The sequence below is a fragment of the Camellia sinensis genome, chromosome 1, assembly GCF_055761805.1.
Source record: "Camellia sinensis isolate YWXY chromosome 1, ASM5576180v1, whole genome shotgun sequence".
In the NCBI taxonomy this organism is placed as follows: domain Eukaryota; kingdom Viridiplantae; phylum Streptophyta; class Magnoliopsida; order Ericales; family Theaceae; genus Camellia; species Camellia sinensis.
In genome coordinates this window covers 181,185,838-181,207,337 of record NC_138961.1, presented here as the reverse complement: position 1 = coordinate 181,207,337, position 21,500 = coordinate 181,185,838, and the positions used below count along the sequence as shown (strand labels likewise).

The 21,500-nt window shown below is 30.3% G+C and overlaps 1 protein-coding gene across 1 annotated transcript; it reads right to left on the bottom strand.

Annotated features, from left to right (window-relative positions):
• Positions 1-2,026: 2,026 nt before the first annotated feature.
• SAL1 (SAL1 phosphatase-like protein) lies at positions 2,027-8,309 on the bottom strand. Its single transcript, XM_028256104.2, has 8 exons — positions 8,008-8,309; positions 6,568-6,643; positions 6,109-6,182; positions 5,767-5,972; positions 3,984-4,194; positions 3,604-3,702; positions 3,379-3,532; positions 2,027-2,380 (listed from the first exon to the last, which is right to left on the bottom strand). Exons 1-8 carry the CDS (start codon positions 8,191-8,193, stop codon positions 2,226-2,228), a joined length of 1,161 nt encoding a protein of 386 aa, XP_028111905.2. The 5' UTR covers positions 8,194-8,309; the 3' UTR covers positions 2,027-2,225.
• Positions 8,310-21,500: the final 13,191 nt, after the last annotated feature.

Genomic DNA, 21,500 nt, shown 5'->3' with positions numbered 1-21,500 from the left:
TTATAAATACTAGAGAAACCTAGACAGAGGCAAGAGAGTAATAGACATTCTATAGAAAAATACATATTCCAGAGAAATTTACAAAGCAGAGAAATTCATAGAGAAAATCACAGAAACATGTTCAAAAATAAGATCAACACACAGAGAAATAACTTTTTTTTCAAAATACACATGTCAGAGAAAATTCAAATAAAAAACATTCATTCCAGTCCATAATATTAAAATGCCAGAGAAAATTAAACATGATAGAGACACACAAGGGAGGAAAGTGATGTGATGTGGTCAGAGAAAATTATAAATACCAGAGAAACTTAGACAGAGACAAAAGAGTAATAGACATTGCAGAGAAAGATAAACATTCCAATTAAAAATACATATTACAAAGAAATTTACAGAGTAGGGAAATTTATAGACAAAATCACAGAAACATGTTGAAGAATAAGATGAAAACACAGAAAATTACTTTTTTCAAAATAAACATGCCAGAGAAAATTGGAAGAAGAAACATGCATCAAGCAAAAACCAGAGAAATTCAAATGCCAGAGAAATTTACAGATAAAATTACACAAACATGTTCAAGAATAAGTTCAAAACACACAGAAATAACTTTTTTCAAATTCAGGTAGCTTTTTATTGCGAAATTGAAACCCTAATTTATGGAAGGCTAATATAAAATGCAATTAACTGTGTTTCCAGAGAAAATCTGGTTGTATTGTATAAAAATTTACCAAAGTTAGAATGAAACTTGAATAACGACCTGATATGGCCTGAGATGAAGATGCGACGTGACGAAGATGAACTGAGATGACGATGAACAATGAATAGTGAAAACGGGGTCAGAGAAATTTGTGAGGAATGAATGGGAATGATTTTTGTAGAAGATAACGAAACTCTAATGTCGATGGTGAAAATGAAATTGAAACCCTAGCTCTGCTATACTATTGTTCGTGAAGATGGTGGATGCTTGGAATGAAACTCAGACGTCGAAAAGTTTCGTTTCTGTGTTGATTTTGGGAAGGGTATTTTGGTCCACAAAATAATTAAAAACACGCGCCAAGTTGTTGAGGGACCTGATGCATCACTATTTTTTTGTCCTTTATCCTCTAAATTATTATTATCAGGGACCTTAAAAAAAATTTCCTTATTTAATATTGGTTTCAATTTTATGAAATAAAATTTATATATATATATGGAGTGTGAGTGTGTGTATGTGAGTCATGTGTGTGTTTGTGAGAGAGAGAGAGAGAGAGAGAGAGTGTTTGTGAGTGCGTGTGTGGTTTCTAACCACGCTTTCTTTACAATACAGTTTAATTGAGAAAGCGTGATTAGAAACCACATTTTTTGGAAAAAAAAAAAAAAAAAAATTATTTTACTTAAAAACGTGGTTTGAAACCACATTTTATGATTAACTTAAAAGTTTGATTTGTAACCACGTCTTCTTAATTAAAAGCGTGGTTTAGAACCACACTTTTACTATTTCACAAATTTTTCGCGAGAAAGGCTTGAAAACGTGGTTTGTAATAGCGCTTTAACCTAATTTAAAAATTCTATCCAAACTAGACCTAATTTAAAAAATAAGTTGCTAATTTGACTTAATTTGAGAAAAAACCCCATGTATGATTCAAAGACAGTCTAAAGAAAAGATTAACAAAGAAATAGGAGCTGCCACAGACACTAAAAAACAAAAAAGTAAATATAAACAGCACTGGAAACGTAAACTGTATAGCAAGCGAAGAATCTTATGCAAAAAATGATAATAGGCTCCATTTTTACTTTCACCCTCAAAATGGTTAACATTCCTCCAATAATTTGCGATTTTCATAAAACAGTGGACAAAATAAATTCTTACTTACTAGTTTGGAAATGAATGTGATTCTTACTGAAAATAGATAATAAATAATCACTTTATTACCCCAATCCGTTCCAAACGTTAGAATCATGGGAATTTGAATTCACATTCCCATTCCCCGCAAACTTAGCCTTATAGCCAACTCAGGAAAGAAAGAAATTATTAAAATCATACAAATTAATAAAATTTCAAAGAGGATACTTTTTATTTTTTTTCTCATAGAAAAACGATTAAGCACAAGTAATTCCATTTCTCTTGCCTTTTCCTTTTCTCAACAAATCCTTAACTCAAACATAACCTCGGATGCTCATTTAAGGCAATAGAAACATCACAATGACGAAAAGAAAGGGCAAACAAAACAATAAAATCATAAGGATTAAGCTTTCTCATCAAGAGATTCTCTGACTGCCTTCAAGAGCAAAGGCATCAACTTCTGATTGGTAACAATTATGCCAGTGTCAAGATCAAGATATCTGCCTTTGGAAAAATCCAAAGGGTTTCCTGCAGCATCGCTGACAACACCCCCGGCTTCTGCAAAATTCATCAACAGAGAGTAGTCATGCAATCAAGAAATAAAGTGCGACTTCAATCACTAGTGCTAACATTAACTAGCAAGTTCAAAATGTGAAAACCAACATATTGCCCTAGAACCCAGGACACACAACAGAAAAAATTGAGCTCTAAAGGGATTGCGATTCTTACGTACATGTTTTTTTTCTAATCTTAGATACAGAATCAATCTTTCAATCAAACAGTTGCATCATCCACAAAAAACCAGATATACAAAGCCACGAAAAATAAAATAAAAATAAAATTGTGATCATTCATCATCTCTTACAGAAATAAATTTCATTAGTTTCTACGTTAGAACCATCTCCTAGTATTATTATTGAAACAACATGCAATCTTCGTCTTATATATTTTATTTAGCTACTTCACACCATTACTAAAGTCACTATCTAACGCATACTCCCAATGCATTCCTAAATGTCATTTGCTTCTGTCAAATGGTCATAGTAACTAAGTCTTGGTAGTATGCTATCATCTTATTTATGGAGAAGGTGAGAAAATAAGCATAACTACAAAAACTGCACCCCCTCAACTATTAATTTGCATCATTTTCACCCATTCGAGAAGAGGGCATTTGTAAGCCTTTTATTTTTTATTTTATAGTTGAGGGGTCTAAATGTAAGGTTTTGAAGTTGAAGGGAGTAAAGTGATATTTCGATGATAGTTGAAAGGTTGCACGTGTAAATTGATTCCCAAAAATGAAAATGAAACCTATCGAATCTATTTAAACACAGCAACAATAAGAGGCAAGAAATACAAATTAGTTCTTGCACCTTTCAACTGTCCTAATGGTTACTACAAACAATTGTTACATATGAGGTTCCATTTAGAAACAGACTGTGTCACAAATTAGAACAAATTCTAATCACAACCCTAATTTGAATGGAAAATCATATGAAGATTAGTTAAGGTCAACCAACAAGAAATAAAAAAAAATGGGAGACATTTATTGATAGTACCTGTCACAACAATAGCTCCAGCTGCATGGTCCCATATTTTTTCACGGTATCCTTTATGAGGAAAACGCAGGTAAATTGCTCCATCTCCTCTGGACAGAGCACCATACTTTGCCTGGCTATCAATTCTAACAGGTGCTGCTTTGACACCCAGTTTCTGTTCACAAATTAATATTATTATTAGGAGCTTGCACGCACACACGCGCACACACACACGCGGCGCAGTACCTTGGCTATAGTGCTAGATAAGTCATGCAGTGAATGTGCCGCTTCAAATGATTCAAAGAATGAAGCTTCTTCAGGGTTTTCTGTAGCACTGACATGCACCTGAACGACCATTAACAATATCGTGTATAAGCATCATAGGGCTGTTTGGTGCAGCTTATATGAGCTGCTTATAGCTTTTTTTATTTTTGAGAATCTATGTCAGTCTATTGGGTGCAGCTTTTGCCTAAAGCTGGAAATAGCTGATTATTTGGAAGTTAGGAGAGGTCTGCTTTTGGCTTGTGCATTATGATTATCAACTTTCAGCTTTCAAAAAGCTGCACAAGCTGCACCAAATGGGCCCAATGGAATATCAATTGCAAACACAGTTTTTAAGAATCAACCTTGACAGGCAACGAGCCATCTAGAGATTGCATTTCAGTTCCAGCCCCAACTTCAGCAGAGAAAAGGCAACCAACTTTGTCATTAAAAGAATGTTGATCATGGCTACCAATAGGTGCTAAAGGAAGATTAGGACAACCCAGGACACCCAATACAACTTTCCCTTCATCTAGTAATGCCAGTGCAATTGCATATTGGTCTCCTCTCAAAAACCTATAAAGTTCAGAACATCAGGAGCACTAAAATCAATAATGAATGAGCACGCAAGAGAGAAAGAGTTTTGATTGTGGAAAGGCCAAACCAATCAAAAAAAATTGAAGAAATCCAAGTATTCATTAATCTTTGACCCCAAATGGCAACAAAAGTAAAAACTTTAAAACTCTTTATTAATGACAAAAACAAAAGTTCAATATTCTAAAAAACAAACCTACTATAAAAATAAAAAAATAAAAAAGGAGAATGGGGTATTCCAAATCATTGCAACATGGTTCATGAAAATAAATCAATAAATGGTTCCACAGCCAGGGTAGTCAAAAAGAAGATGAGCGATTTATTAGTGTCCTTGCACATATAACATTTAATAGGGATAGCCCTACTACCCACTATATATCACATCATCAATTCCCAAACCCTTGTCTCTTGTGAGTGTCTAACCCAAAAGCCAATGAAAGGGGAAGTACAGAACTCCAAGTAACCTCTGTCGAAAAGAGTAAGCAATCCTCCAAGTTTAACAACATACGGAAGGACTTTCACAGGAAAGAAACCATATTTTGGTTCTCCATCCAAGCCATCATATTCAGAATTCAGGAACTTCTACAACATAAAGCTTGTTGAAGAAAGAAAGCTGATTGCTCCCAACACTACAGAAATCTCACAAAAATAGGGACCCAATGAAGCCACCAGCCCTCCTAAAGTAAAATTTCTGAAACCATCAGTCTTGTTCATTGCAAATTTCTAATGTTTCACAACTTTAAAGGCATAGCAAGAGATATCATACAAAAAATGCAATTCTTCCATGGATGTATGATTTCCCGTTTTGAAGCTCTTGCATCATCTAGATCCTCTCACCTCATAGGAGGAAACATACAAACTTATACTCGACACAAATACTCTCCATGAGCACACAACTGTCCATTTACTTAAAAAAGCTTTATGAAAAACATATACAGCCAAATATGTACATCCTTCAACTTCTTTAAGAAAGAGATCACATCCCATTTAACAAGATGATAGTTGGGGCAATCAAAAAGCAATTTTCAGTGGTGTTTGGAGGTAAATAATCACATTGGGAAATAAGGCAATGGCATGATGAAGGTTTTAAACTTTTCCAGCATCCTATTCCAAGGAATTTAACTTCCCCACTGATATTTTTAACTCCTGACCCAGGAAACAGAAAAAGAAAGGGAGAAACATAATGATGTCCCATATTGCCTACATGTTAAATATACTTCAGAGAACATGCTAAAACGTGAAGAAAATAACTCAACTGAACAATTCAAGCTTTTAGCCAACAACTTGTTTCTAGTATGCTGGATTCTTAAGAACAAAGTTCAGTTCTCTAATCCAGTTCTTTATTGATTTTCATGTACAGAACCTCCAATAGATCAACCAAAAAGTTCTAAATAGTGCCATAGTTGAATTCATTCTGAGCTGGTATAACAGATCTAGAAGCCATTTTTATTAGACAAGAAACCTAATTCTTCTATTGCAAGCGATAATTAGTGTTTCCAAGTCAATGCACAGGTGCTATATACCAAAATAAATAAATATGATTTTCAGGTTCACCCTTTAGTGCCATCTATAGGATCCAAAACCCAATGCCGACCATGAGGACCTCCTTCAGATTTGCCACTGTCAATGGCAGCAAGCACATCTTCTGCAGATAAAGGAGAAGCGCTGTATGTTCCATCAGTGACAAGAGTGTCATTCACAAGCTTTGTAATGCGTTGCAGGGTTTCATGGCCTTCTTCCTTTCGAAGATCTACTGAATCCTAAAGACAGTGACATTATTAATTAGATTCACTAGTTCAAATTCAAAGAGAAAAACATGGAACAATTTCTATATATCTCTAGAAATTGTACAATAAATGAATTAGAAAAATGAAAGATTAACTAAAATATGTACACCTCCTCTGCCACTAATGAGAATGACTCAGAAGGAAGTTCCTTCTCTAGCACAAAGCTAACCACTGCTTGTGAACCTGAGAATGAAGCACAAGCAATATAACAAAGAGCAATACAAAAGAATCCCCAAAATACCACTTCACACCTTTTTTTGTGCATGACTGAGCAATTCATCCAGTAGAATGAGGTAGAATAGATCATATGATACACTTGTAAAAAAAATGCAATACTGAATTTTAAAACAACACAGCTGGGATAAAGCATCACATGGCCTTTTTATGCAATCATTGTAACAAAACTTTCTGAGCAAAATTATCATTGGGAAAAAATAAAATTTTGTTCTAGGGAAAACCTGATTCATCAAGCTAATTAGAAAAACATGACTGATTTACCATATCAATGGACGATTGCAACGGATTAGATACAGTTGAAATGAATGCATAAGAAAGTAAGATAACAAACCATAATCTGCTATTGTGACAGGACTTTTATCTGATTTTGATTGGACATCTGACTGTACGAGTGCTTTTTGCACCTTCTGGAGAAACCAAAATCAACCACACATCAAATCAGCTTCATAAGACAAGTTTTAATGCAAAACGGAAAAGAGCGCATGTGCCGTAACGTAGATGTGGGTGCATGTGAGACAGAATTTATAATTAGTGAGAAGTGAATGATTACATACTCAAGAAAGGATGTTAAGACAAAATAATCAAGAAAAATGGTGGAAACTTTGTTTACAGAGTTGAACCTATGTGTTTTAACCCAGACGCAGGATATAGTAATTTTTAGATATATAACATTTGATATATGAACAATAAAAGGTGTAATAGCTAGGAAGCATGTATACATCAGAATGGTTGAAGTATCCTTATAGCAGGGCTTATCATATGAAGCTAAGATTCCATACATCAAAATCCACCTCACTGATATTCCAATGCATAGCAGGACTTATCTTGAAACAAGATGATCCATGTTTTAGGTCAATCACTCAACTACAATACCTACATTAAGATTTTCAAGGGAAAAAGTTGCCCAAATTGGATTGATAACTTATACCTCGTTAAGTATTATTAGTAACCAAGGAAAAAAATAACCCTAATGTGATATATATATATATATATATGGGAAACACTATGTACACAACCCTCAAAACGTGTGTACCACATGTACCTTATAACTAAAAAAAGAAAATGACATAATTTCGTACCTCTTAGACGTACCTTAAGAAATATATATTATAACCAAACACAACACGAGACATAATTAAAAAATTCACAAGTCATAACCAAACCAAACCAAGCCTTGAGTCCTATCAAATGGATGGGTCGGCCCCATGAATCCTTCTTCTCCACGTGGTCCTATCAACGGCCATTTCGTTAGTCAAATTAAGTAGATCCATATCTCTATTTACAACGTTAGCCAACCTTAATCTAGGCCTACCCGTCCCCTAACACTCCCCTCTACCGTTACAGCATCGCATCTCTTCACTACTGCCTCTGTTGGTCATAACTAAAGAAGAAAAATGGTATAACTAGTGGTGCATATGGTGCACCCCTTTGAAGAGTGAGTGTGTTAGAATTTCCATATATCTATATATACACACACACACTAAGCAATGGACATATTTATCGATCACGCTTGAAATCAAACATAATTTCTTTTAATCAAACATTTCTCCGAGAACAGTATTGCAACATAAATTCACAGGCATTTCTAAATTTAAGGAAAGTACTAACTTGACTGAACAACAACAACAACACACAATTAGTGAAATCCATAACAAGGGTTAGCTCAAAAATTAAAAAATTGATCTTTAAGATTGTGGGTTTGGTTCCAACTAAAGAATTAGAGAGTTAAATTAGAACGAATTCATATATGATTGCAAACAAAAAGCAGAACCTGGCAGAGTCGAGCAGCGAGAGAGGCGGCTTTCTTGGCAGCAGCGAGTTCTTTGTGGTAAGAAGAAGACATTGAAGCAAAGGTTTTGGGTTTTGAAGAAGGAGAAGAAGAAGAAGAAGAAAGGAAGACTCTTGTCAAACAATTTATACGAGACCCTACTGATGCTGTTGTTGATATGCTGCCCATTATATCTCTCCGATTTTCTTTCCTTTTCTTTTCCTGCCAAAATGCGATGCCGCGCTTTTCACGAGGTTTTTTTATTTGGCAAAATGCAATCGCCAAATAATTTTGGAAATTTGGGAAATTCTAACCTAGCCATCTATATATATATATATATTTAATGATGTCATTTTTTTCAGTTATGATCATTTTTTTTAATTAGGATAATAGTAGGTGTCTTATACAATGCACGGAAATTTATTTTTTTTTAAAAATTAATTTTGAGACTTAATACTTTAAATGTATAAAAAAATTTAATAATTAAAAGTTAAATACAAACAGATTTATTAATGATTGTTGAAAATTTTTGTCACTATATGTGATCTTATGTAAAATAAGTTTATAAAAATAATTTCTTTTAATTTTTTTTTTAAAAATATATATATATTCTCAATTTGAAATCAAATTTTCATTTGTGTTAATCAAATTTACTAGTAGTAAAAATCATGAATTTCACTGGTATCAAAATATTTTTTTTTTGAAAAAAATAAAAACAATTGAAAATTCTATAATATACAAAATATGACTTAGTTATAACTCATTGTATATTATTTTGGTTATTAATTGAAAATATCTTTGCTAATTTTTTATTTTTTTTTGTCTAAAGTGATGCATCGGGTCTTTAATTATATTTCAAGTGGTGTTTAATTATGATTTATTATAATATTTTATATGACAATATTTAAATATTTTATTACACCAAAAAATGCTTAAGGTGGGTTGACTCAAATGTAAGATTTGTGCTTGAGAGGGTGATTTATGATCTGGAGTTGGGCCGAGGTATCGACCGAGCAGGTTGAAAGCCCAGCAGTGCATTGGGCCGAAGTGATCGACTGTTCGCCCAGAGAAGGGCTGCCAGAACTTGGGCCGGGCAGAACTTGGGCCGAGTGCGTCCCGCCCCGTAAAGAAGCAGTTCGGTATGGCAGTGCTCAGTCGGACCAGGATGCTCGGTCCGAGGATAGCCGAAGTCAGACAAGCCGAGTGACCGGCGCCCGGAAAGGCGTGGTCGGCCGAGGTGACCGTTTAACCGGCAGGAAAGCTGACCATGTGGTGTTTCGGGCTGGGCTTTGCCGAGATGTCGCCTAGCCCGATCCCCCCTTTGACTTTGCCAGGGAAGTGCTTGGGTATGAAGCACGGCACGGCGCAGCAACGCATAAGGCAGCTCGGCTACCGAGCTCCAGCTGTGATGACAGGCAAATGAGATTAGGTGATGTTCAGCAAGGTTTGTGCTGACAGATGGGATAGCAGAGCCACGTGTCAGGAGATGACTGGGAGTGGATATGGGGCGCAGAAGGTATATAAGCATGTCTGCGCCCCCCATACGCGACACACGAACATCTCTGTAAGGACTACTTACACTCAAACACTCTCTCCCTTCTCTCTATCCATCTTAAGGTGTGTGCTAACTTGACCGTCGGAGGGTTTTTCCGGCCACACACCGCCGGGTAGCTCACCATTACTTGCTCGCAGGTGATCGGACATCGACGGAGCTCGGAAGAAAGGAATACGGGCTTGCCGGAATATTTGCTCCCCGTACAGTGCTTATATCAATAAGATCGTACGAGTTATCTATATTGATGCATACAAAATTATAAATTAAAATCATAAATAGTGTCCTTAAAAGGAATCGGACACAAAATCTCTACAATCTTAATAATTTAAGTTCTTAAATGAGTTTTTGATTAATTATGTGACACATCGTAATAACCGCAAAATTTTTATTCCAATCAAATTATGTTTACATATCTTTTCGGACAAAAATCATGAAAGTGCATTATCAATAATATTGTAAATTTAAAATTTTTACTTAAAAATTATTCAAGAAACATTAATAAGTGCCTTAAATATATACAATCATTTTCGATGAATCATTATTCTTTAATCATAATTCACACTATTTATCATTTGACATTTATTAATTCATTTTCTAAAAACTTAACAAAAAAAGTACGATGGTGCTAAAAAGTACCAATTAGTGTACTAACTAGTGTATCAATATTAGTTATAACATTATTATTTACCCTGTTCATTACACAAATTACAAATACTAAAAATTTCTTAAATTATGTCATATCATCAATTGATACACTAATTAGTATATTAATTGGTACATATATCATTATTCTATTATTTTAATCAATCAATATCAAATTGATATGTAAATCACTTTTAGAAATATAATGTTTGACATAAAATACAATGGAGTTAACTTTAATCAATGTAATGATATTTTATTATGATATGTGTTACAAAATAATAAAGTTTTAATATAAATTATTTATTTTCATAATATTAGCCTTATCGTTTACTTGAATACTTATATATAATAAATTTAATTAAATTATTTATTTATTCTGCTAATTTTGGTCCTATTGTGCTATAAAAGTGTAATTATCATATAATGATTTTATATGATATATATATATATATATTAAATTATGAGATAGTAAAATAAAAACTAATTTAAATATTAAAAATAATAATTAAATTAGAAAGAAAATTAGTAATATAAAACAAAAATTGATTCTAATTATTTATTTTTATTTTTATTTTTATATTTATTTAGAAAATAAAAATATGTAGAAATAGAATCATACAAAATTTATTTAAAAGATTAAATATAAATATGTTGTGATTGAATTAAGAAAAAAATATATAAATTAGTTATGTAGAGTATTAATTTTTTTCTTTAATATTCTTTTTGAATTATTCATACATATTGCATATAGGTATATAAAAGTTAAATTAAATATAAATATTTGTTTTATAAATAATTTCATGTTAAATAAAAAAATTAAATATAAATTAATATTAAGACATTAATAAAATAGATAAAAAAATAAAAATATAAATGAAAATTAATTTAATTCGTGCGATACACATAAGTAAATACATTATGTCTTATTTATTTATTTATCTACATATTGAGATAATTTTTTTTTAAATATCATAATAATTAAATTAAAATATCAACTATATAAAAGAAATTTGACAACGATAAAACTGAATACACGAAGAAAAATATATGAAAAAATGTATTTAATCCATATAAAATTGCTTATTATAATTGAAATTGAATTTGTGTAGAACTGTGGGGTGTTTTGGAAAGTTGGTAAAAAGCTGACTTTTGACTTTTTACCAAACTTTTTAGATTTTTTGATAGTGATTTGGAAAGTTAGTAAAAAATTGACTTTTTTATTTTTTGGTTTAATATTTTTTAAAAGTGTCACATCACTACAAAATGATCAAAATACTCTCAACCAATTGAAGAAATTTACCTAAGCTGAGGGTAGTTTTGTAATAGCCAAGCTGCGTTTTTTTCGCTTCCCAAATGGCCATTTCAGCTTTTTTGCACACTCCTGCGTTTTGTTTCCCAACCCAAAAACGCAGCGTTTTGACTGAGTTCCCAAAACGACATTGTATATATAAATGAAAAAGGCATGCTGATGTAACCTTTTTAGAAAAAAATAAGTCTTTAAAATGTGCCACTTAAATAAAGAAAAACACTACTTTTAATAATTTATATATGATTATTTTAGTTATTACTTATGAATTCTTTAGTTATATTACATGTTGTGTTTAGTTATGACAATTTTATTTTTTTTAGTTATAACGCAGAAAGTATGAAATTATACTATTTTTTTCCTTAGTTATAAGATACATAGGATATACAGTGTTTCACATAGTGGCTTGTGAGGTTGAGAACAATAAAAATGGAAAATGAAAACAATACCATTGATGGATGTACATGTATTTGTCAAGGGGTGGACATTCTTCAGGTCGGGTCAAGTCGATAATACATAATAAAGAATTTTGCATTTATTCAAGTTCGGCTTGGCCCTAACATTAGGTCTCTACATTTGTTCAAACCTAACCGAAAAAATAATTATAAATCTCAAATCCACCCATCGAGTTATATATTAAAAAATAAATAAAACATTCTGTAATTAAATTTAATCACATGTTATATATCTTAAATAAATATACTGATATCATTATAAATTGAAAGATTTTGTGTATGGATTGAAAATTTTCTTAAATAAATTCAATTACACATCACTACAAATGTAAGTTTTAATAAAATCAACGAAGATAAGTATAAATCAAAATAAAAAATATATATTTTAATATATTATAATTAATTAATTAATTAATTAAATAATTGGTTGGGCCAGGCCGAGTTGAGAGTATAAATCTCAAAACTAACCCATTAATATATCAGGTTAAAAATATTAGCCTAACCCGACCATATGGGCTAAACAACCTCCCCAAATCCTTAAAAGAAAAAGTTGCCTCGGCCAACGGGTCGATATCCTTCCAACCATATAATTTATATAAATTTATTTTTAGTAAATTACACTGACCTTCCTCGTAATTTAAAGAAAGTACACTAAGGCTAACAAATTTAGCACAATTACACCGGATTTTACCAAGATTTTAATTTAGGGCCGGCTTTGACATTTTGGGAGTCCAAAGCAAACTTTTGATATGAGATCTCTCATACATTAAAAAAAAAAATGTTATCAAAAGATAATGTATTTAAATTTTGATCATGCATATAATTACTTTAAATATATAAAAAAAGTTTACAATAAATAAAAAAATTGAAATTTTGACTATAAAATTGTTAATCAAACTTAAATATTCAACTCATTAACTAATCATTTTTAATTGAGTAAATTACTAATGCATTCAATTTTTCTTATGACATAATTGATCGAGATAAAATTCAATTAATTTTAAATTTAAAAAGTTTCTTTTCTTTGAAACAAATGTAACTATTATAATTAATTGTGTTCTATACACAATCCATGCATTTTGAGAAACAACCATCCATTAATTTAAAATAATTTACCACATCAATCAATGTTTTGGTTTTCGCCAATAAAAACAATCACTCATTTGTTTAAATTCACCAAATTTTATTGGAGCTTTTAAAATTAATGTGGATTTTTTTTTTTTTTTGTGGACAAATATAATAGCTATAAAAAAAATTGAGGCAACTTTTTACTCAAATTTTGGGGGCCCAAAGCGGCTGCTTTGCCGATTTTGGGCCAAAGCTGACCTGTTTTAACTCATATAACACTTTATCTTTTTTTTTTTTTTTTAGAATTTTGTTAGTCGTATGAATAAAAAAAATAATGTTATCATCTATTTTATATTGAAATGCATATTTTACTTTGTATATTTTATATTTTCATACCATCTACATTAATTTTGGTCTCTTTATTCTTACTAAAAAAAATATTAGTGTAATTATATCAAAATTAGAAAAAAAAAAAAAAACTTCCCTCTAAACTTCAAAAGTGATCATTATAATTTACCTTCTATTTTTTTTTTTTTTAGGTCTATATTATCTTACTTTAAGAAAAATTTATAACACACCATTCAAAAATAAAAGTTTAATAGAAAGCCACTCTTAAATTATTTTATTCTTCCGATCCACATTCACATGTCCCAAGGGGATAACGCACAGTTTGAGAATCAACTAAAATAGTTAAAAAGTCAGTATCAACAACTTAATTTTTCTCTTTATTTTTTATATATTTTTTTTATAAAAAATTAAAAAATTAACTAAAATAGTTAATTCTCAAAAATTTTGGTTTTAAATTAGATTTATAGTGACAATGAACTCATCACAAGTTTTATTTTAATAATTTGAATAGTTAATTTTATAAGACTCTTTCTGTATATCATTTATGGGGAAAAAAAATTATTGATCTGATAATTGTATTCTTCCTCATTTTAATTGTATTTGTCTCTAAAAAATAGATGGTCTATTTTTAAAATATACTTCTCCTTTATTTTTTTTTGAAGACAAACAAGATGAAATGAAAAGATGTGATTATCGAATTAATCTAATTTTTTTCATAAATGATATATATTGAGGATCCTACAAAATAAATAGTTTTGATTATCGAAATGGGATCCATGATGGGCTCCTCTCAATTTTTCTTAAATTTAAATTTGAACATAAGAAAAATCAAATCCTTTTTTTTAAGGGGGAATTATAGATCAGTGAAGATCAAAAAAAATTATTTATACAAAAGTGATAAATATTATAAATATTAATAACTAAAGTTATAAACCTTTTCACTCTTTTATAAATAAATTTTTTTCTGCCCCTTTCTTTAATCCACCTAAATTTGGGAGCGAGGTCACTGCTGTGCCGTAACAGTTGCATCTTCTTCTTCTTCTTTTTTTTCCCCTTAAAATTTATGTTTTATTTTAAGGTTTAGAGTTTAGGGTTTTAGGATTTAATTCTTAATTTTTTATTTTATTTTATTTTAAGGTTTAGGGTTTAATTTTAAAATATATTTTTTTCTTATTTTAGGGTTTAGGATTTACGGTTTAATTCTTAAAATTTATTTATTTTTATTTTAGAATTTAGGGTTTAGGGTTTAGAGTTTAGGTTTAATTTTTAATTTTTTTTTAATTTTAGGGTTTAGGGTTTAGGTTTAATTTTTAAATTTTTATTTTAGGATTTAGGGTTTAATTCTTAAAATTTTTTTATTTTAAGATTTAGGATTTAGGGTTTAATTTTTAAAACTTTTTTATTTTTTTATTTTAGAGTTTGGAATTTAGGATAAAATGTAATTTATCATGTCAAAAAAACATAACGACCAAAAAAAAAAAAAAGTGATGAAACTGTGCCGTTTTACGGCAGAGCAGGTAGGGCTGGGCAACAAACCCACCCGCCCGCACAAACCGCCCGACCCTACCCTACCCGCAGTGTTTTGGGCGGTTTCGATGTAGGTAGGCGGGCGGGTGCGGGTCAAGAAATTGGCAAAAGATCGGGTTCGGGTCGAACCCGACCCGCCCGCAACCCGCAGTTTTTTTTTTTTTTTTTTTTTTTTTTTTTTTTTTTTTAAAGAAAAAATAACTAGTTATTATTATTATTTTTTGCATTTTGGATGGATGGAGATAACTAGTTATTATTTTTATTTTTACATTTTGGATGAAAGTAAAATTTATTATATGGGCACTTATATACATTATCATGATCTAATGATATTTAAATTAGTGTTACGAGTTTTACTTTTATTTATACATATAAAAAAAAAATCATTATATTCCATTAGTCTAGTAGACACAGTTAAATATGATATTTTGAACTGTCATTCTATTATCACATTATTGCATATTAAAAGCTAAACAGTGAAGATTAATCCACTATTAAAATTAGTGTTACTAGTTTGACTTTTAAGGGTTTATTTTTGCATATTTAAATTAGTGTTACTAGTTTGACTTTTAAGGGTTTGTTTTTGCAAGCTAAGGAGGAAGATTAATTACTATTCTCAAGCACGGTTCCATATCATCTAATCTAACATGTGGACTATTTATTATGATCATGAATTGTATATCTTGTAATTTAATTTATAACTCTTCTAAAAAAAAAAAAGTGTTTAGAAAGTAACAAAAAATGTCAAATTTGCTTAAGTTAAAAAAAAAAAAAAAAAAAAAAAAAAAAAAAAAACACTAAACCGCAAACCGAACCGCACCCGCCCGCACAAACCGCGAACCGCATCGCGGGCGGTTGCGGGTCCATTTTTCCCCAACCGCATAAGTGCGGGTCGGGTCGGTTTTGACCCGCACCCGGCCAAAACCGACCCGCGAGCAGCCCTAAGAGCAGGAACACACCAAGGAGGGGCACAGCAGTGACCCCCCCGTCTCCTAAATTTGAATCATTCCAATTACAAATTGTTTTGTGGGGGTGATCATAGAGTTGGGTCCGACAAAGAAAAACAATTACATGAGAAGACAGAGAGTTCTTGGGCTTGCCCATCATTAATTAAATAAAGTTGTGAATAAGGCAGGCCTGAAACACTTACTCATTACAGTAGCCCAAACCCATGGTCTGCAAACAGATAAATGTAAAAATTATTAAAATAACATTAAGACACTGTCAAAAAGAACATATTTATTGTTGAAATAATAATAATAGAGACCTCCACAAAACACAATCTCCATAAAACACAATCTTCACAACTCTCAAAATAATCTGAACCATTCATGTTACTGTTAGAGATAAAAAACAAAAAAAATTCAAACACATCAAAAATTAATACAATCAGTGAAGGTCACGAGGGTCCTCATTTGTGGGGGTTCTAAACATTTTCCTTGATGAAAATAATAATGGGGTTAATTGTGGACTATGTATTTAATCAATTCATTGCACCCTTGTACCATATAATTTATTAATAATTTTTTTAGTCAATAAAAAAACATAATTAGAAAATTAGTCTAAGGTCTCTTTCTTATTTTTAGTAATGGAAGAGATCCACGATATTATTTTTTTGATGTCTAAGGTCCCTAAACCCCACACCTATCTATCACAGAGAAATTTGATATATCTCACGCTCTCTATCTCTCGTTCTCTATCTCTCTCTCTTGCTGCTCTTCTCTCACTTTCTCTCGTCGATCTCAAAGACGAGATCACTCTGTTATTGTCTCACTTTGGAATTGTAAATTCTAAGAATCTAAGTCACCTAATAATTGATTTTTGCTTCCAATTCATATACGTGAAATTTTGTGAAAAAACCCATTGTTTTGGTGATTTCTATATTGGGTATTTGAATCCCAATTCTGGGGATTTCTTGGATTCTATTTGGCTTTGTGAAATTTCGGAGAATTTTCCTTGTGTTTGATTGATTATGTTGTTTTTGTTTATGATATTGTGATAATCCATGAAACCCATGTTGGAGAGTTGAAAATCTGTGAAACCCATGTTGTAATATGATTTTTGTTGCATATAAGGTCTATGAAATTGCTTAGAAGCTTCCTTGCGTTTTTTTTTTTTTTTGTGAATCTTGCAAAACAATTAGATAATGGGATTCCTCTTTGATCAAACTCATGACGCAGACTTAAAATCTGGAGGGGAAAACATTCTAAGTGCTGTTTTCCCATTGTTGAAACTCCTCTGTCTCAATATCATAGGCCCTTGCCCACCTAAAAACCCAAATCATCCCCAGAGCTACTTCTTTCACTCCGTTCTTTGAATTTTGAATTTTCTCTGGTTGAGTCTTACCTGATCCAAAGAAATTCAAAATTTCTCTGCTTTGTTCTTACCTGATACAGAAAAATTCAAAATTTCTTTGCTTTGTCTTATCTAATCCAGAGAAAATTCAAAACACTCCAGAGAAATTCAAAATTTCTTTACTTTGTTCTTATCTGATCCAGAGAAAATTCAAACCACTACAGAGAAATTTTTCTCTCTATCGCTGCTCTTCTCTCACTCTCTCTCACTCTTATTGCTTTTATGGCTTTCATGGTGCTGCTACAGCTGCTTATTTGATGTAGAAAGAAGAAGATGATGATGATGATGATAATGATGATGATGATGAAAGAATTTCTCTAGAATGGTTTAAATTTTCTTTAGATCAGGTAAGAACAAAGTAGAAAAATTTTGAATTTCTCTGGAGTGGTTTGAATTTTCTCTGAATCAAGTAAGAACAAAGTAGAAATTTTTTGAATTTCTCTGGAGTGGTTTGAATTTTCTTTGAATCAAGTAAGAACAAAGCAAAGAAATTTTGAATTTCTCTAGAGTGCTTTGAATATTCTCTGGATCAGGTAAGAACAAAGCAGAGAAATTTTGAATTTCTTTAGAGAACTTTAAATTTTCTCTAAATCAAGTAAGACTCAACCAGAGAAAATTGATCAAACCAGAGAAAATTGCAGTTCTCTTTTCTCTTCCAACTTCATTCCTCATTTTTAATGTGCTAGTAACATAACTAACATTTTATCAGTTTACAAAAGAGCAACAGCACACTGTAACAACGAACTAGACTTACAAATTCACGATGCTTTACAAGACTTAACATTATATTTTCACTCATTTTCATAACGTTACCCAACCAAAAAAATTTAAAAAGCTTTTTCCTTCCCTGTTTCTTTTCTTTGACAAATCCAAAATCCAATTGTATGGATGGAATTAGGAACTGAAATTTCAAACCTTTCTATTATTTCTTGCTTTTATGCCAGTAAAAGGACAATGGAGAAAGAGTCCAAACTGTACAATTTTTGGTCTAACTGATCAGTTCAACATGTCCATCCACCCAATAATTATGAATTAGATGACCGAATGAGACTATTTTATCCCGAGTTTGCACACTGGGAGTGCTCCTGCCTAAGATCAGTTCTTTCTTAGTTATCTAAAGAAAAGAAAAGAAAAAGATGATCCAATGAGGTTATGTTATGTGCTAACTTCATAGGGACAAATATTCTAAGACATATTCGTGGGAGTGGTGTTTTAAAAAACCAAATATATTCACTTTCTCTGTCTGTCTTAATTCTAGTTGAAATAGCTGAAACAGAGAATTTCTTCAAATTGGAAAGAATTTCTCTGATCCAGAATTTCTCTAGAAAGTTCAGAGAAATTCTTTGAATGAAATTTTTTTGGATCAATTTGAGGGACCTTAGATATTATGAAAATATTAGATGTCATTTATACTATAAAATCTTAATACCAGACCCTAAAAAAAAAAACTCCCTAATTAATTCTCAATTGGAGAACACACTCAAGTATTATTTTGGTAATTATTCAGTAGTTTTGAAATATCATGTGATGTTGTTTATATAATAATTCTAACCAATCATAGTATAATTTTTAGAGGTGAGACATTATGACTCATCTTTTGTAAGTAAGGAAAATTGATAGATGAAATATTACTGATTTATTATGTTATAATTTGTGATTAATTTAAAATATCACGTAAAAACATCACATCATGAAATATTACTGGTTTATTATGTTATAATTTGTGATTGATTTAAAATATCACGTAAAAACATCGCATCATATTTTAATAATGTTTAATAATATTTCTTGTTTGTACTTAAGTTCCCTAGTTTACTAAAACATCTTTTTCAAATTTCCAAAAAGCTAGAATAATTGACCAGTAGTACAATACGTTAAAAAAAACACTATTTTTGAAATATATATTATTTTAGTGGGAGTTGAAATGTTCAAATGGCAGACAAGATAGCGTTCAAATGGCCGAAATTTCTTCATACCAATCTTAATTCTCAAGCATTATTGTTTGGCCTTTGTTTTGTCTCTTTGTTGTTTCGCCATCTCTTTTTCTCTCTCACATCATGGACTCAATATATTTTTACCAGTCTTACCAATTGTTAGCAACATTTTAATTTTTAGTATGTGTTTTCTTGCCTACTCATTTGATAAGGATACAAGGAAGAAGGTAGGTTGCCTTTTTCCCCACCATTTGGTATTTGGATTTACATTTAATTTCCAGTAAGGTTTCACCTTCTCTCTAATTGAGAGATATGATTGGTCTGTGTTGTTGGCTCTTGTAAGTGTGTTATGGGATTCATTTTTAATGATTTGATTCAATTATTTTGTAAATATTTATTTATAATAAAATAATTTGATAATAGTAATCATATAATTTTAGAGAAAAATTTACTTTGCCCCCCTTGTAATTTTGTTTCGGAGCATTTTATCCCCTTATAGTTCAAATATAGGCAAAAAAACTCCTTATGATTTTGGACTAAAGTGCAAAGCCAATTCGGTTAAAAGTAAGGATAAAATTACTTAAAGGAATAGGCTTCTCTCTAGTCTACACCCTTGATTGGAACATATTTTTGCCAATGATAAATATGATTTTAAAAATAAATTGTTAACAAAAATGTGTTCTGATCAAGGGATTATCGATATCCAATCAACATGATTTTTTGCAGGATGAAGTACTCGACGAGATCTATATATTGAAGGTTCAAATTATCAAAACAGGATCCGTGATAAGCTATATGGGTCCAACAGTACAGTCCGATCCAGTCCACTCATTCCTTATCTAAATACCCCTATGTATTATCTTTCTCTCTTCTCAAATATATATAATTTCCTATCTTAATCACATATTTAACAAATAAAATCATATCAAACTAAGCACTCTAATTTATTACCATAAAATTACCTTAATCTAATTTTTAATTTTAAAGTTTTAACCCAATTTCTTATTTAATAACATTTTAAATTAAACATAAAATTACCATAAATTAAATCATGAGATTAACCTAAACAGCTTAATTTATTACTATTAAATTATCTTAATCTAATTTTTAATTTTTATAAAATTTTAAAATAAACATATATATATATAATTAAATCAAAATTAACTAAACACCCCAATTTATTATTATAAAATTACCATAGTTAATAACATTTTAATTAAACATATAAATATATATATTTAAAAAATTAAATCATAAATTAAACTAAACCCCGTAATTTATTAAAATTATTTTCTTTAATAACATTCTAAATTAAACATATAAATATATATTTAACAAATTAAATCATAAATTAAGCTAAATATCTTAATTTATTACCATAAAATTAAATCATAAAATTACCTTAAATTAAATTTTATTTTTTAACCCAATTTCTTATTAATAACATTTTAAATCAAAACATTTACGCGCACGCGCACGCGCGCACACACGCGCATATATATATATATATATATATATATATATAAATTAAAGGACGAATTACACCAACAGCCTCTATAGTTTGTGACTCGTGTCACTTTGATTCCTGACTTTTCAATTGTGACACATTTGACTTTGAATTTTGAATCTTGTTCCAAATAATGACAATTGAAGATACCATTGCTCAATTTCAAGGGCAAAGTCATCAATTTGATAAAATATAAACTAATTTGATAAAAATAAATGTCAAAAATATATTTTTGAATTTAAAAAAATAAATTCTACCCACCAAAAATAAAATTATGTAAAATTGATAAATCTTTTAGATATTTATTTATTTTACTAAATTAATTTTTATTAAGTATTTAGATTATGATGGATGGTTGTTAGGTTTTTAATATATAATTGATATATTTAATATATGAAATATTTTTAGTTTTAGATTTTTTGATTTAATGGATTGGTTTAATAGTGATATTAAAGTTATTGCCATATTTGACTTTTAAAAAAATAGAAACTAATTTAATAAAAATAAAAATAATCATCCATTACATGATCATCAGCTAAATACATAATAAAAATTAATTTGGTAAAATAAATAAATAAATAAATGTCTAAAAAATTTATCAATTTTACATAATTTTATCTTTAGTGGGTAGAAATAATTTTTCAAAATTTAAAAATATTTTTTGATATTTATTTTTGTCAAATTAGTTTATATTTTATCCAATTGATGACTTTATCCTTAAAATTGAGCAATAGTATTTTCAATTGTCTTTATTTGAAGCAAGATTCAAATTTGAGTGACTTAGAGAAATAATGTA